A 17,381-nucleotide genomic window follows, 5' to 3' on the forward strand; every position below is an offset into this window, starting at 1 on the left:
GGATCGAGATACAGGATAAATGGTACCAGCGTCGTCAAGATATATGCCCCGTAAAGGCACCAGCCTCTTCAAGGCACCAGCCTCGTCAAGGCACCAGCCTCGTCAAGGCAGCCTGCTGGTCGAGGTGACTGCCTTACCTTAGACTACTATGATTGGCGCGGCACAAAAAGCCCCTGAAATTTTTCCAGGATTTTGATTGGCGGAAACGGACCAGCCACAGGGGCCAAAAAGATATAAGGCGTCCCATTTGCTTGGCAAAGCTGACCTTAGCTCTCCTACGTTGACTGCTAATATCAGAACCAAATCGTAAGTCAGGCTGCAAATCGGACTGAAGTACATAGCTTTCGTCGCCCCTGTGCAAATTTTCAGCACCCGCGTATAACGTGGAGGCAGTGAACTACGCTTGCCATGTTTGAGGCTGCAGGTGTCTATCTGGGACCCCGCGCGCGCATTACAGCCGAGAGTGCTAAGATCGGTGCGCCAGATGAATGTATACATACCAAACTGCGGAGGTTGTGTGCGTCTTCATTAAGGAAGGTTTGTCTGATGCGATCCGCGACTGAACAGAACAGTGCAAGTCAATTGTGGGTGTATTCGTGTGCGAAAGCGAGGCTGGATGTGATGAGTTCGAGAAGGGGAGGGGCAAAGGCAGCTTCATACGGTAGAACGGGTCAGTTGTTTACAGTGACATCGCTGATCAGCATTTACACTACGCTTACATGTAAGTCTCTGCTACACAACGAGCTCTTGCTGTACGACGAGCTTCTGCTATACAACGAGCTGCTGCGCAGACCTGACCGTGGCATATACATTGAGAGCGCTGTTGTGATTGGGGATATCCCGGATGGTTCCCAAAGCGAAGGCAGGGGCGGAACATTTTCTGCAGCGATCATGGCAGCCAACAGTCATGTGGCAGCAGCAGCAGCAGGACTTTAACGATAGTCCTTTGTCGCATCGTGTGAGGTTGGACAACTCTAAAGGCGATGGACAAGGAATGCGCTCTTCTTCAGTGTTCGCTTGCAGCATTTCGCGACCCTGTTCTCAATTGCTTGGCGGCGCTGTATAGCCTTCGCGTATCTGCCCACTCGGGATTAACGTCTTTCACATAGATTAAGGTACTCTCCAAGTCATCCTGTATGGTATGATAGCTGACATTACATGGCCTGCAAGTTTCCGGCTTCTATAACTCCTCCAATCCATGCCATCTCCCAAACTTACTTCGCGCCCTGGTTTGCATTGAACCGTTTTGCGGGTTTTCCCTCAGTGTACCAAGTCAACCCCACTGCATCACTACGCATGATACCAATGCATAGCCAAAGGTGTGCTAGCAAACCCTTTTTGCTTATTGATCGATAAGCTCAGAAACTCAGACACGGTGACCGAGGGGCCAATGTAATCGAAGACGACACTCCACCCCTCGAAAGCAATGATAATGGACACCCGCAAATCTCGATGGGTTAAGACTTCCTTAAATATTGGAAGTTGCAGTTTCTTGCCTCAATTAAGTCATGGAGATCCCCTGAGGAGCGTCGCAAGACTGCGATGTACTAGAGCCGTTACTTAGCTACTGGCTATGCTTTACTGCATTTGATACCTCTAAGCAGCGCAATCGCAGTCTTGATACTTAACTGGTGTGGATATTTCGTGAGGCCTTCTTTTACATTCTCTACTACGCTACAGTTTGTCGCTAAACTACAAGAGCTTCTGATACAGGCCTCTCTTGCTAAGATCGTCTTGAGCATCGTTCGCTCACAGATGATGGAAGGGTACCTGCCCTTAGGTGCTCTGTCAGCATCCACACAGGCGATGCACCTACCTTACCTCTGGTCACTCGATCTACTGGCAGCAGTAACATCTCCATCCTTTCGTGGGCGACGGAAAGCGCTGTTCGTCTGTCTGGTTCCTCTATTAGTCCTTTTGGCAGCTCTCGTTGGGCCTTCCAGTGCTGTTCTAATGATACCAAGGACAGGAGTGTCAAGCAGACCAACTGTTATACATTGGCGATCTTTGAGCGATGAAGAGATCATGTTTCCTTCTCGACTGGATAGAACTCAGAATCTAACATTGTAAGCGAAACATACCGCAGCTCATTATAACCTTCGTTGACAAGGTATAGCAACTTAGATCGGTTCAGCACAACTTATGAATTTGCGGAGAAGCTTCAGACAGAGTTTACTAACACCCAAGCCTTTTATAATGGAAATGAAACGATGGCGCAGTTAACCTCACGAGCTTTGCACTATGTCACGACCGAGAACGAGGTATCAAGCCGCAATGGCAATTTTCTAGTGAGCTCCGCAAATGCCACTATCCCAACTCAGCTCAGTGCACAGGTTCTGTATCAGATACCTCTTGGAATCAACGTCGGTGCTTGGAATCCTGGAATTGAATATACAAGATCTGTCAAATTACCACGCGTTACAGTCACAACCCATTGCTTGACTGCATACAGCTCACGGCACACGATAGTAGACACGCCGGTCGCCTACCCCCTCGACAACGGTACTTCTATTGGCATAGTTTCTAGTCTGAAGACCCTACTTCAGCACCTTCTCGACCATGGTGTCTCCCGAAACACACCAGTCAACGCCATACCGCCCATCTGGGTTGCTTCGCCTGAGCCTGGTTCCTCTTCAGTTATTGGCAGCTTTATCCAAAACAACTGTGATGGCCTGAAACAATGTACGATCTCGGATCTACTGCTCAACAGATCCAACGAATCTGTGCTGTTGTCGAGTTCTTGTTTTCTGACGAAGACTTGTACGGTAGCGGCTTTCTGGGAGCCGTCTCAACACGAACTTGCAACGGACAGCGGTTCATGGGTTGTCCGCACAGGTCCGCTTTCCAGATCGGGTCGTGGCCTACCCGAAAACACACGGCCAATCTACGCTGATCTCAATAATATTACTGGCCTGAGCACCCCGGAGTTTAGCGCCATGTTATCTAAAACGTTACAAGGCGACAGCACCAGGCTAGCCGCCGCGTTGGCTACCGTATTCGCCGAGGTTCCTTGGAAAGAGCAGATACAAAGCGCATCGGGGAATGAGCCGTACACAGTGATCAAAATTGCCTTAACGCGTGTTGGCTACGGATACGAGACATCTTCCGTATCTGCACGCTTATCGCTAACCGTTATCATGGCATACTGCATTTTCGCCGTTGGAAACATAACGTACATGCTTAGTAGCGGCCACACATCCACAGCATGGAGTTCGGCAACTGAGATTATCGTTCTTGCCATGCAGTCAAAGCACAGTAAGCATTTGCGCCATGTTTCGGCTGGCGTCAACTGTCTCGCAACATACCAGGAGCCTGTTGGGATACGAGTCAACGATTGCGATCATTTGGAACTAGTGTTTGAGCATGATCAAGCTAATCAGTTGCGAAGTCTAAGAAGGGCTAGGCTGAACAAGGCGTATTGATTTGCACATGCCCTGGACGGTGTAGCCAAGAATACTGAACGCGATGTACAGACTGAAACAACGATGAGCCAAGAACTAGCATCGCATTGTCTTATGAGTCGACTTGCTTGGTAATCCAGCTAGATTGTATCTGATTATTCCCTATGAGAGATGACTCTGAACGAAATGCATGATAAGCTTTCGAGCCTGCTCTCCTTCCCAGTGCGGAAGCAAAGAATAGACATGAATCATATGAGCTTGCTCGACATAAACAAATCGCTCGAGCTGGACGCTCTCAGAGACACACTGATCGCTGCTATGGCCCTGAAACCGAGCATTCAGTCGTCTCGCGTCGGAGTTCAAAATGTCATCCGTGCCAGAGAGACGGAGAAGCGGCAGAAGTCGCGCAATATCAACAGGTAGCGGACTGACCAGCGGATCTGAGGTAGTTGTGCCAGCTGACCACAGCGGCGTGATGATTTGCAGGCCATCGATGCCGAGCCACGGATCCATGCTGTCTAGCTTCTGAGCCTCTGGGTGGCGGAACGTCACGTCAAGGACGGGTGAGATCAGCACAACAGATTGGACCTTCTTCGCGTGATCTGGCGCAACGTCGAACATGTGGTGCATGGTAGCTAATGCTAATGCCTCTCCCGCTGGATCACCGGTGATATTGACAATATCTTGCTTGGTCTGGCGGCAAATGTCTACCAAACCAGGAACCACCTGTCTGGCTGTAGCGGCCGGTCTTGGTATCAGGGGGTATATCGGTACCAAAATGTCCAGTCCAGTGTCGCGTGCGACCTGAAAGATGAACTTCCAGTGATTCGGGTCAATCTCGCGATAGAATGCTCCTCCATGGATGTAGAGCATGGCACATTGTGGTTTGGATGAATTGTCCTTCCCTGAGGTGTGTCGTAATGATACATGGTACAGTGGATAGTCATTCACATCGATCCGATCCACGTCAATATCGTGCCCGTGATTTGCAGGTGGGCAGAAGCTTTGAGGGATGATATAGACATCGTGTATGTTTTTGCGCATGCTCTGTGCATCCCCAAGGATTTTTTTTTAGAACGCCGTATGTACTTGATATAAAGTCGAACTGCTAGAGCAGACCAGGAGGCCACAATGATCTGAAAGAGAAGGAAATATAACGGTACCGTGATTCCTAGACGTGTAGTTTCACCTCCCGAAATAGATACATGTACGATTCTTTTAACGAGATTAGGGAAATAACGGAATTGATGCTTGAGTATCCGCGTACGCGTGGTCTAAACACGGCTAGGAAAACTAGTTGCGTCGATCAACACTCGATTTCACGTGTCAAAGTGGCATTTCAGCCAAGTACATGATACCTCGGTTTGGCTCATCGTTGGATCTGGGATACAAGCTAAAGTCAGGCTAAAGTAGCGGACGATCAGGTCTATGGGATCGATGTGCATAATTGCTAGCAGCTCAGCCTACGGTATTAGTCCTGAGCACATGAATGCTTGTTATGTCGGGTACATTGGGGATTTCGGCTGAGATGCGGTGCAAGGACTGACTCTGCACGCTGTTGTCATCTCAAGTCACAACGTCATGCGACTACTCGGAGATGGTCATCTATTGCAGAGCGTTGTATTGTACTCCGGTCAAGGTATCTAGGTACTAAATGGTTCCTGCCCGCAATGCTGGCATTGGATTATCGCAATGTGGCTTCTGGTATTTGTAGTGTGTATAGCACGACATGCACATCATTTACATACTGTGGTGGGCGAACAAGCATCTGGTGACAAAGCGAAGGATGGTGGTGATGCAGAAAACGATGTTTGAGGTCGGATTGGTCGCATCATATCTGCCCTGGCTGCACTAGCCTCACTGGACCGCGTGTTGAGCACGTGATAGCGCGCTATGTTGAGCGCGTTATTGCCCACGTCCCAGACTACTACGAGCAATACGGCACAACCTCTCGTCAAGACCTGCAATCGGGTTATCGACCTCCTGGGACCATCCGAGGTACGGTTTGAACGCTCTTATTAATCGTTGCAAGTCAAACCGCCACCGCAAGGGTTTCGGCCGATACACCATTGGACTACCCGGCTTGCTTGGTACCTGAGGGGGGAGATGGTCTTTGGTTGAAAGTCTTCACTACCCACTTATCTCACCTTGGGCCTCAGGTTGACGTGCAGTGCCGTCAATCCCTACTATAGAGCGACAACACAAGCATGACATTGAGAGCGGGAATGAAATAGCGTTTTGCGTCTTTCACTATATGAGGAATGAGGGAGCGGTCGGGTGACACTGTTTCCGAGACACTTAAAAGGTTATCACGTAGTACCGCTGCTGAATGTTCCGGTTCTCGACATTGTGAGGTGAAGGCAAACGCCTCCAGAACCGACCTCTACGTAACTGACCATTTATCTCGCGCGTTCTACCCTCACTCTTTGTATCCTTTGCAACCGCGATATATCTGTTGCGCACGACAGCTAATACACGTACCGCATCCATTAAATTGATACTTGAGCCTTTGTGAGCCTTTCACCTCTTCGCCACGTACGTATGTCGCCCAACATCCAGCCCAACACCCACTCACCAAAGCAAGCAACTACAAGGATGGAAGAGAAAACTATTGCCAATCGCAATCTCACATTCACAAAGCCAACCGCGACAACTGACATGAAGGAGTGGACAAGACTTCGGTGGTTCGGCTTCGTCACCAAGCTCATGGTTCTGAAGCAGTCGGTCAAGATATGTTCACAGAAGCTCGGGCGTCCCCCACCGAGAAGCAAATCTTGAGATTTATATCGTTGATGATGATAAACAACCATCCGAAACCGTTGAGGGGTTCTAAAACGACATGACCGACTCCAAAGATGCAAGAATGCATGTAAGAGCACTACCAATCTTGATGATTGGGTGACCACTAAGACGTGACAGGGCTGCGATATTGCTATTCAGGCGCGCAATCTCAAAAGTATGGGATCTGAGGAACCGGTGATCAAGACACGGCTCGAGCAGTTACGATCTTGAAAGCCAGGCACGAAGAAGAGTATGGCAGCTTACCAGGGTTAGGTGCAACCATGTGGGCTTGGCTTTGATTAGGAAGATGTATGATAAGTAAATCGACAAAATGACCTGTTCACGTCCAGTTCCAGCAATCTCATAGCATGCGACAAGAAAATGCGAGGATGAGAGCGATACGATATCTTGTGCGCAGACTGCAGTTGGGAAAGGGTGCGCTAACCTGAAAAGGCTCGGCGATGTGTCGGGATGTCAAGCATCGTGACCCCGCACCTCATTGCCAGGATCCGCTATTGCCTGGCATTGCGCCATTAATATCAACACTAGACGTTAGTCCCACCAATGGGGATATCCTCCGAGCAAGTTTTGCACTGCCCGCGTCATATCTCCGTTTCGAGTTTGTTGCCTTAGTGCGCGTTCCTTCGCGTTATTCGGGAAATGTCGCGAAAGTATCACGCTATCATGCCTGATCGCCCATACATGTAGCAATCTCCCGGTCCGAGTCGCTCGTTATTATGCTCACTCCAGAGCCGGTATGCCAACTGTCTCGATTGATGGATAGTCATGTCACTACCCGACGAAATCTACCTGGAAATCTTCTCTTATCTACCAAAGCACCATCTACGTCCAGTGCTGCAAACATGCCGCACTTTTACAAGACTTGTGAAGCCGCTCGTGTTCAAAACGCTTCATCTGGATGGCAACGCTCAAGAAGGGAATATAGTGGCTGAATGGAAGCCAGGAGTTATTCGGTTTTGTCCAGGCCGTTCACGGACCACAGAATTGGCTTCTTTGAAGGATACAGTGGATGAGCTCATTGCATTCGACATTCTGCGACATGTGCGCAAGCTCAACTTCAGTCCGAGATACTACGTGGAAGGCAGGTTCATTCCCTTATGAGCAACGATGCAAACACTAATATTGCATTTAGGGTTCTGGTCGAGCTTTCGTCAATGGCTCCAGAGATCAGACGTCCAGGAAGACTTCCGTAAAACGTTTGAAGTGAGTGATACTGGAAGCGATGATGGAGAGTGCTATAGAGCCCGTCGCCTCGCTTTAGCACCACTTGCCAGACCTGAGGTGCAACAGGAGTTGATCGTAAAAGCAGAATCTGTATGGACAGAAAAGGTGGCTCAGCAGCGTGAGAACGCGGAAGAGAATCTAGCGGCTTTGGTCAAGCTGTTTCTGCATATGCCCAATCTGAAAGGCATCGAGATTAGAGTGTGGAGCTTCGATCTAGGCGAGTATGGCTTCCCAGGCTCTGCAGAGAGGATCCGCAGCTTCCTGGTCTTCAACGAGGTCGAAACGTTTAGCCACGAGTTGGGCGAACAGTTCGGTGGCTGCAGCACGATATGGAAGCATCTTGAACTGCTAAGCTCCGCAGTACAACTGGCGAAGATCCGTATTGCAAGTCTATCTATTTCCAAGATTGACTTGTTCACCCTTAAAACAAATCACGCCTTGGAGAATCTTTTCAGCTCTTTGGCTGGTCTTTCTCTCAACGTTGAGAATTCTCGTCTGACCCGAGACGCTGTTGAAAACAACGAAGCATCGCCCTTTGCCGCATTGCTTCGTCGCGCATCGCAGAACCTAGAGAACCTAGAATGCGGCAACGTCACCACGTGGAATTGCGACATACCGAACTACAAAAACCCACTCCTCAACCGGCTATTCGGTGGATCTTATATCTCAGGTCCAGCGGATACGGCTCCGTTAGTTTTCCCAGCGTTGAAGACGTTGAAGCTTCGAGATGTTGAAGTCGACGCGGCATACCTGATCGACTTTGTCTCTCAGCAGCCAAAACTACAGTACGCGCACTTCGACTTGGTTGGTCTAACCTCCGAACGTTACTTGTGGGGTGATGTCGCTGAACACCTACCACCATCGTGCAAGAAACTCTATATCGGCAATTGTGGCCACGGCACGTTTGACCCAGACACGCCCGTTGTCGGTGGCAAGGGCAGAGCATTCTTTCCCTACGTAGAAGGTTTCCCAGCTACATCAGATTGGACAGTGGATGAGTCTTTCCTTGATCAAGAGATGGATGACCATCTGGGGTCAGGGCCGCCAGGCGCACCCCCTGGATCGGGCGGACGGTATGCGTATGCGACTACGGCGAGGGAGGAAATGAGGGCCCAGTATATAACGTTGTACCAGTGCGCGGTGTTTCGGAGATCTTGAATCAGCCAGGATATATGCAGCGCTAGATAGCTGAGAAACGTATCGGGTCGTTGTGCAGCTCATACGGGATGAACGCCAGCGGTATTCTAGAAGCCGCAGATACTACCTAGAGTCTTCGGCATGTGCAGACTGACTGCCCTCTGGCGGACTTCTTCTTACTGCAAGTTACAAGACCTTCATCTCGTCTGCCCTACACGTCGCTGTCTCCAAGTTTCAATTTGTCTCCTATCAACAGGTTCGTGCTTGCGTCAAGGCTGCCCTAAACTCAGGCTACGCCAGATCGGCTTGTATGGTATTGGCGAACACACTTCTCATATTAGACGAGAACAATTTCATAGAGGCAACAGCACAGTCGCATGCTTCAATCCTGCACAGTAAGAATCGATATATAACAGGCCATTAGTGGGGCCAAGAGCAAGTATAGAACAATAGCAGTAGTACTGCCTTTCCAGAAGCACTTCATAGCCGAATGCAAGCTTATGAGCTGGGACAATTTAGAATTTAGTCTGTACCTACTATGAGGACAGGCGGCAAGCTCCGACCCGAAAACGGTCCACACGTCGCTGATGGTACTTAAGACTGTTGGTGTTTTCACGAGGTTCAAGGACGCCGAATTCAGTTTTGCCAAGCACAATCAACCGCTTACTATAGCATGCCGATGAATCCACATTAATATGCCGGGCGAGAAGAATTGCTAACGTGAATATCTGCTTTCCATGAACCTTGAGGGATTGGTCGAAAGGATAAAGCCTCTGGAGGAAGCTCTCTGATTAACGAGATGCTACTAGCAGTTGAAATTGCAAAATCATCGTTGCTGTCATTCTATATCGAACGTAGATATGTGCTTCCCTATAAGCTTCCTGAAAGTTTGCTGGTACGCATCAACACGGAACATTCCAACTCGTTGCCACGTACGACCGCTCTCACCCAACTCCAATATCATTACAAAACATTGATTGAGAAAGCCGCCAATGTATACAAATTGCCACCGTGAGGTGTCTTTGAACTTTTCTGCCAACTCATCAACGGTAGGGTTACCACTAGACCATGATAGTTTTGCTCCATGACTGGCTATGCCCCACACCTTACGTGCCTTCTTTACACCTTCATAGACGTCCGGAACTAGTGACAACGTTGTTGCGGTGATCCTTAAGACAGCGTGGCTTCTGTTCTCATCCAATTCTTCCAAACTCAACGACCCGCCGGCCATTCCATGGAATCGTAAGTCATGAAGTGCGTTACTGAACGATACATTCTTGCGAGGCGAGACTTTATACTCAATTTGACCCTCCCAACCTGCCCATGTCCACGAGGGGAATAAGTTTCGACGGCGAGCTTTAGTCTTCTTCCGGTGCATCCAAGTTAGCGATTGAACAAACACATCCAAGCTTCTAGGGCCGTTTGAAGGATAGGCTAAACCCCAGACGTGATTGAAAGCATATCGTTCTTGCGAAAACTGTTTGATGATACCTTGGAAGGCATTGAGTGAATCCTCGTCAAAGCTGAGATTTCTGCTGGTGTAATTCTCCACGTTGGACAGGTATCGAACAAAACTATAGTTTAAGCTCTCCTTATCACGGACGAGCTTCCCATAGGTCTTGCATTTGTTCTGCCCAAAAATACCAGAGCGGATGGTTTCGCGAGTTTTCGATTTGTCCTTTATATGCATCTCGTCCAGCGGAAAGTGATTGCTCTCAAAGCAATTCATGGTGTTGCATTGGAAGTACACTTGGTCGTCAGTGAAGACAAGTCGGCGGCGGCTCAGGAGAGCTTCTTGAAACGTCCAACCACGGGTAGACCAATGAGACTTTGAAATCACTGTATGGGGGTCCATTGGGTCGCGCATTATTGTCGCGCCGTCGAGTTGGGCGAGAAATTGATGCGGGCGATTGTAACGTAGTGCAATCGATGACTTTGACGCCGTTTACCGGTAACACTTTGGAATGGCAGAGCAGCCGATGGTGCCGTGTACAATAATCGAGCCACGAAAGTACAAGGTTGGGATCGAACGACGGGGATATAGGTTGCGGTGAGAAGATTTGGGGATCAGTGGAGCTATCAAGTAGAACCAAACGACCACTGAGGTTGATGCTATATCGATGTCTCATGTCGCTCCCCTGTGCGACCAACATGAGGCGTAAGGCTTTTTTTCTTGCTTTGTTTAACTGATTCGAGAAGCAATCGTTATAATAATCGACCCAAATTTCATCACCACCGTCTTGATAGTTAGAGTGTGTCTGAGTTACCCGAGACGCACCAAGTGCCCGACACAGCGCGCAGTCGTATTGTTGCTGTCTATATCGAAAGCCGACCCTCGTTCGTAAAACCCTAACCCATTGATTAAGCTCAGCGTGTTCCCACGGAGCTGTGATTTGCTTCCCGTAAAAACTATAACCGCCACCCTGAGCTTCTCTGATCACAACATCTAGGTTGAGACTGCGGCATTTATCGCAAATATCATTGCTGCCTTTCATGTGCTGCACATCTCGGGAAACGCGATGGTTGTCGTTTCCATCCTGATCGGTAAAGGGAACGCTGTTGAGATCAAACATCGCATATATAGGGAGGGCTGGAAGGAGTCCAGCGCAACATGGGCAGAATCGTGATTATTGCGTGACGAATAGATAGTGGTGAATCTGTGCAGCGGAGGTTCTAGAGGAGAAAGGCTGTATTGTCTCGCGTTTTGTGGTTCAGCCGCACTCCATGCTGGTCTGATCAAGTTGGGCAAGAAGCGGGGCTATGCTATGGCGGAGCATGCCAACGCCCAGAAGGAAAGCAGGGCGCCTCAGCAGAGGGGTGTCAATGAGATATCGGTGCCTGGACCGAACCCGATGCGTACTGACCGTAATTCGAGCCATATGGAGAGTGACATTCGTCGCTCCCTAGACAAACGGTAATGCGGTTCGCAACGTCAAATCGCACTATACAGGTGTTCGAAACACGCGCCAATTCGCGAAGCATCATGTACCAGGCATAGCGCAACGCCAAGCGCCCAGGCCACGGAAACACGGGGCTAGAGGGCCGACCCAGCCAGCGCTGAACACCAACCTCCTCCATTCAATCTCCATCTCTATTCATCCGTCTCCATCTCCACAACTTCGACCTCCGTCCGTATCTCTACCTATCATCTAAATCCCACCATCTTGTACGCACACGCGCACGCGCACGCGATCGCCTCCAGCCGCCGGCCGTCAGCTGCTGAACCGCCCCTCTCTTACTGCCTGGCGCCTAGCTCCAGTACGCCATCCTCACAGCAAGGCCTTTGACACGTCGGGTCGAACTCGCGATCTACGCGTTTTCGATGCGCGTATCTTCGGGGCGATACTCAAGCAAGGCACAGGCAGTACGGGAAAGGTGGGCTTAGTGGTCCACGATCTGGCGGGTGTTGGTGCACCAGAGTTAGGGCTGCTCTTTGCGACCGACGCGAAAGCCCGGGTGGGTGGGTTTCTTTTGCCGCTGCATATCGCCTGCTTCGTTGCAAAAGGGTCATGTAGTGTTAAGTAAACTTCCACTATAAAGGGAACTAATGAACAATGGTCCTTAGTCTCGTTCGCAAGGAAGGCGTGGCCGCATTGGCATATTCTGCAAATGATGTATCTGTGCTGTGGCCGTGTTCTCTAAAGATCCTGCATTCGGACGCGCAGTTCGTGGTGTCGCTCGAACATTCTTATTCAATTCATGGCTTTGACGACAAGCAACTCTTTACCCTTCGCTATGAAGGTGACAATCTTATGCCTGGCAAGACCTCACTTGGAGATGTTGATATTTCCCTCCCGGATGGGTCGTTGCACGACATCGCAAGGCATGGGCAACCCCGGCTGCGAACGCTGTCGCTGACACTCAAAACACCCTGTTCTGTATGGTGCCCTCACAGTTTTGGCAATGGGATGTCCAGCCTCGAAACTAGTTTCCACAAGCTCTCAGCATTGGCGAGGGAGACAGATGTGCGCATTGTGTTCGACACTAATTGGCTTGGGAAGAAAAACCTTGCCAGGCTTCAGAGTGCTGTCGAGGCTTCCCATCAACTCGCTGGAGTCCCGGTCATCCCGCAGTTCGCCCGTTTGTATCAGCAGGCAGACTGGTCAATTCTCAGCTCTATCCAGGGTGCCAAACCTGGACCTCATCGTACCACTGCAGACTTGACGTCTAAAGCTGTACCTTCAATTGAGGACGCGGTAGCTGGAGTCCCTCCTTTCGAAGACGCGATATATGACGCCCCGCCTTCGTATGCGCAAGTGTCGAACAAGCGCTCGAGAAATAGTAAGCCTTCTAGTCGGACACAGCACCAACACATTGCTGACGCACACCCTCTAGCTCGCACTAGCTTGACACCTGACTCTCCTCCACCGAAGCGCCTCCTCCAAGATTCCACATGCGTGCCGTCGCCAACAGAACGCGCCTCTTCCCCACCGTCACCTAGCTTAAAATCCACACCTTCGTCCACCGCCACCGTGCAAGTGGACATCTTCCAAGACATTGTCACATCCGCTGTCCAGAAAGTGCTTCCGGACTTGCTGCGCGAACAACTTCCCAGCATTCTGCAAGACTTTCTTCCAGGCATGCTTGCCGATCCCTCACCGTCGCCTTCTTTGTCGCCGACACCACGGTCAAGCCAGTGTACGGACACGCTCGCACAACATCGTCGAACTTCGAACAAGAAACCCACGCCGGCGGCAGTCATCCGAACTGTCATAAGCACTGCTACCAAGACCCACCTCCAAAGATTCTTGACTGATGCCCTCGATCAAGCCTACGAGCAAGTCTCCGAGCTTCATAACTCAGCTAGCGTCGAGTTCGAGGAACACCTTGATGACACGAGGCTTGATTTTGCTATGCTCAAGGAGGATCATATCGCCGCCTTCAATGAGGATTGCAATGAGAAGTTGGTGGAGTTCAAGGAGCGCCTAGTCGAGGGGAAAGATGAGGCAGAAGTGGATGTGAAGGCGCACGCCGACGAGATAGTGGTCAAGACTTGGGATAGGTTGAGCATGATGGATAAGAGGTGGTGTAGTCATCAATGTCCACACAGTACGAAGGACAAGGGTAGTAAGTTGGAACAAAGGCGGAGGGCGATATCTCTGCCTCCTTAACAGTGGAGAGACTACAGACACTCCCGAACTAGGAATCTCTTAAGCACAATTTGTACTTGCATCCCTCGTTAGAAATTAGCGACGTCAATTACAGGGAAGACGAAGATGTCAAAGCACTTTAATCGTATATTTGTCTCCATTCACCCGTCTGGGCGAGACAAGGAAAGCACTACGTCAAAATCTTTTATCATATACGTTGTATTGGGTGTTCGACATAACGTAAGAAGAAGAAGAAGAAGAAGAAGAAGAAGAAGAAGAAGATTAAAATCTAAATTACGCGAGTTTATGCTATAGCATTGAAGCAGAACACATTATAGTTTTCTACAAGAGCACCGTTGTGGAGATTACATTGGCTACAACGCACACCCAATATCATAAAACCTGTATGACACGCTCGTTGCCGCACCATCAGCATCGCTAGTCCATTGAACCTGGGCGACAGAGAAAGGATACAGTTCACAGTTTGGACCTTGGACCCCGAAGCTGCGGCAGGTACCCAGGCTGCGGCAGAAGTTTTTGCAGAGAGCGGGGTCGAATGGGGCGCCGCTCCCCATGCGGATGGTTCGCTGGGGTGTCATGGCGCTTCGTCTGAGGTTGGTGGCTCCGCAGACAACGGACGGCGTCGGGACGGGGGTAGGTGTGGGAGTCGGGGTTGGGCTTGGGGTTGGAGTGACATCGACAGCAGATGGCGACGGAGAAGGCGATGGAGATGGAGAGGGCGATGGAGATGGAGAGGGCGATGGAGATGGCGACGGAGAGGGCGATGGAGATGGAGAGGGCGATGGCGATGGCGAAAGGTTGGGACTGGTGATTTCATACGAGCCAGCGTTGATTACCTTGTACTCATCGTCGCCGGCATAGTAGCCAGTGTTGACGGCATAGCTAGGGTCCCAGGAGCGTGTGTAGAAGGCGCAGTAAGTGCCAAGGGGGACGCCATTCTGAGTCAGGATATAGGTGGTGAAGAAGTTGCAAGGCTTGTAAGTGCCATCAGAGTCGGGATGTGCCATGTCGTATTCCGTTTGGGCTTTGCATGCAGCAGCACAGAGTGTAGGGTCGAATGGGTTATCGTTGAAAAGGCGCATGCCGTTGTAGGTATCAAAGCCGTTATCGAGAGGCGCGTTGATAGCTGCTGGTAGACTAGTCGGAGCCTTGAAGTCATCCACGTTTGGCAGACCTTTGTTGGTTTTGGTATAACCGTTGCTACCGGCAATCACGACTTGAAAGTCTTGACGCCACTGGCCCATATTCGTGGCAGCCTTGGCTGCGACAGGATAACCGTAGAGAGAGCATTTGATGTTGTTCGTGGAAGGGGGGTTAGGGCAATTAGGTCCAGGCTCAAGAGATGGGTCGCGTTCGAAGTAGATATTGAAGCCAAGGCAGTACTTCTCGCCGTCGCAGGCATCAGCACAGCCCTGGACATCGTATGTCTGGTAAATCTTGTAGGTTAGGTAGCCAATCTGTTGGGAGCTTCCGCTCTCGTCTACAAATGACTGCTTGTAACCAGACGGAGTCCCAGCATTTCGAGCGATCTCACTCAACTCAGTAGCCGAGGAGAATGCCGTGGCAGTGTCAGGTGAGATAGTAGGGCCGTTGCTTTGAAACAGTCAGATAAACGCCATCCAATTTTCGTAAGCTCCTTACCCAAGAGGCTGTGTATCACAAGCATCACGCTTCCCCACCGTTAGGCTATCACGCTTCTGGATGACACCCTCGCTCTCAACGACAGCAGCAACAGCAGAAGCAGCGGCAATGGGGTTGTAAGTAGGCTCAGCAGGCTTTGTGTCCTCGATCTTGGGTCCCAAGATCGAGGGAGTAGGAACAGCCAAGGCAGCGTCAATGTTGATTCTCTGAGGAAGGGCGGCAGCAAGGCCAAGAAGGGTGGAGGCGGCGAAGGAGTAACGCATTTTTGAGTTGGCGACCCCAGATATTAATAAATGTAAAGAACAGGTTGTTGGTGATCTCTTCCCTACGGCGGTAGTGGGACTTATATAACTTCTTTCCTCTTGTCGAGCTGGTTTGGATGCGGGATGGCGCCGCCATGCCCGAGTGGTAGTTACAGGTCTAACCTGTCGGTCCTTGCGACCAGTATTGCTGAATCCGCGATGCGTACGCCATGGCGGTCGAGGGCGCACTCTGTTCAGCTGAGATGAGAAGCTAACAATGCAAAAATGTTGGTCTAGAAACACGGGGAGAGCGACGGCAGAGCGACTACACTGATATGGATAACCAAGACAACGATGCCTGTGCTGGGGACTGACAGCGTGTAGCCAAAGCGCATGAATCGTGCAGGCCGAAGCGAAGCTATGCCATGCACGTGAGTCTGACTTGACTAAAGAAGGTAGTTTCCCATCAGCCTCACAATGTGCACACTATTTTCGCTTCGGCCCATCGAGCAGTCTCGAACACTGGCGTATCGCGAGGTGCAAATTGCCGCATGAAGCTGAAAGCTAATCATCGCTTCGGGCTAGATCGCGTACGCTTAGCCCCATTAGGAAGACACTATCGATAATTGCCGATACACGTGTGCGCCAGCATTCGCGATGCAAGCCACATAAACTGACTGGGGACATGAGGCTCAACGCTAACAGCTGTGCCCCTGAATTGGCTTGTACGCCGGCCATGTTTCCATCGTGGTACCATCACCAGTACTGCCTGTGGAAGATCAGCACGCCTACCGAACATATACACAGAAATTGAGAGGTGCATGAACCGGAGGAGCACCGCACTGAAGTTCATTGCAGCATGCTCGTGATCGACGGTGCTTGTCACGCTCCGCTGCATCCCGCCTGTCAACGTTGTGACCAAAGCCTGTAGGCATTGACGACCACATGAAATGCGGCTAACAGAAGCAGACTGATTTTGTGCAAGTCGCTTGCATGAGCAGAGTATATGTTCCATTATCCGATGCCTCAATCACTGCGAGTCCCCAATGACAAAGATGGTTGACCTGGCGCTCGACCAACCCGATATGATTCCGGTCTATGAACGTCGCGCGACGCACAAGGCGACTGTACCACACCTGTAATATCGGGACGCCTAAATCTCTCCGTAGCTGTACGCAGACCTTCTGGTTATATACCTTCCCTGTCTATTGTTCGGTTCGTGGCAATGATGAGTAGCGACGGCCTTCGTCGTGGAATGGCGAGCGCGGTATGGGGCGGTCCGGAGTCTTTGAAGACAGGGAGCGACGCTGGGAGGCTATCGAAGTGTGAAGCGGGCTCCGTATAGGGGATGCGTGTTATATCGCATCGCGAATGGTTGCGATGGAGCATGTTGCGAGGTTCCTGACTGCGACGATTTCCGATGCGCGTAGTGGTGCCGGAGAAATCGCAGCTGGTCGTATTTCCAGCCTGGGTCGCAAGTCCTTTGCCCCGCACCCCGGCCCGCATCTCTCACCACCACTAAAATCCACACCATGACTGAGAATCGCAATGTCGATCTAGCGTTGTTGGCGCGTGCGCTTTGATCGAGAAATCACTGTGTTTATGCCTCAATGTGCGTGCCATTACCTTGTCGTTTATTCTGCGGCGCGTTTGTAACAGATTCGGACTACTAAGAGATGACAGGTCGAGATGCACCTAAGCTAGGCGCCCTAGTTTGCGGCCACCCCTAGTTTGCGGCCACCGTGCGCGAAGGCGCGCCCTCCGCTCAACACGCGATAACTCAACAACAGCGCTTATATTTGAAACTGTGTACACATAGATGC

The 17,381-nt window shown here is 50.6% G+C and overlaps 5 protein-coding genes across 5 annotated transcripts; 3 read left to right on the forward strand and 2 right to left on the reverse strand.

Annotated features, from left to right (window-relative positions):
* Positions 1 to 2,210: 2,210 nt before the first annotated feature.
* AA0111_g12510 (hypothetical protein) lies at positions 2,211 to 3,422 on the forward strand (the record flags this gene model as incomplete). Its single annotated transcript, XM_028646499.1, has 1 exon — positions 2,211 to 3,422. The coding sequence occupies one exon, from the start codon at positions 2,211 to 2,213 to the stop codon at positions 3,420 to 3,422; it is 1,212 nt and encodes a 403-aa protein (XP_028499900.1).
* Positions 3,423 to 3,563: 141 nt separating this feature from the next.
* Positions 3,564 to 4,274, reverse strand: AA0111_g12511 (hypothetical protein; the record flags this gene model as incomplete). The annotated part of the gene is made up of 1 exon (XM_028646500.1): positions 3,564 to 4,274. One exon carries the CDS (start codon positions 4,272 to 4,274, stop codon positions 3,564 to 3,566), a length of 711 nt encoding a protein of 236 aa, XP_028499901.1.
* A 2,694-nt stretch (positions 4,275 to 6,968) lies between these two features.
* Positions 6,969 to 8,585, forward strand: AA0111_g12512 (hypothetical protein; the record flags this gene model as incomplete). Its single annotated transcript, XM_028646501.1, has 2 exons — positions 6,969 to 7,284; positions 7,336 to 8,585. 2 exons carry the CDS (start codon positions 6,969 to 6,971, stop codon positions 8,583 to 8,585), a joined length of 1,566 nt encoding a protein of 521 aa, XP_028499898.1.
* A 3,887-nt stretch (positions 8,586 to 12,472) lies between these two features.
* Positions 12,473 to 13,675, forward strand: AA0111_g12513 (hypothetical protein; the record flags this gene model as incomplete). Its single annotated transcript, XM_028646502.1, has 2 exons — positions 12,473 to 12,845; positions 12,900 to 13,675. The coding sequence occupies 2 exons, from the start codon at positions 12,473 to 12,475 to the stop codon at positions 13,673 to 13,675; spliced, it is 1,149 nt and encodes a 382-aa protein (XP_028499899.1).
* Positions 13,676 to 14,028: 353 nt separating this feature from the next.
* AA0111_g12514 (hypothetical protein) lies at positions 14,029 to 15,579 on the reverse strand (the record flags this gene model as incomplete). The annotated part of the gene is made up of 2 exons (XM_028646503.1): positions 14,029 to 15,268; positions 15,317 to 15,579. 2 exons carry the CDS (start codon positions 15,577 to 15,579, stop codon positions 14,029 to 14,031), a joined length of 1,503 nt encoding a protein of 500 aa, XP_028499902.1.
* Between the last annotated feature and the right edge of the window lie 1,802 nt (positions 15,580 to 17,381).

This window comes from Alternaria arborescens, assembly GCF_004154835.1.
Source record: "Alternaria arborescens strain FERA 675 chromosome Unknown contig_83, whole genome shotgun sequence".
In the NCBI taxonomy this organism is placed as follows: Eukaryota; Fungi; Ascomycota; class Dothideomycetes; order Pleosporales; family Pleosporaceae; genus Alternaria; species Alternaria arborescens.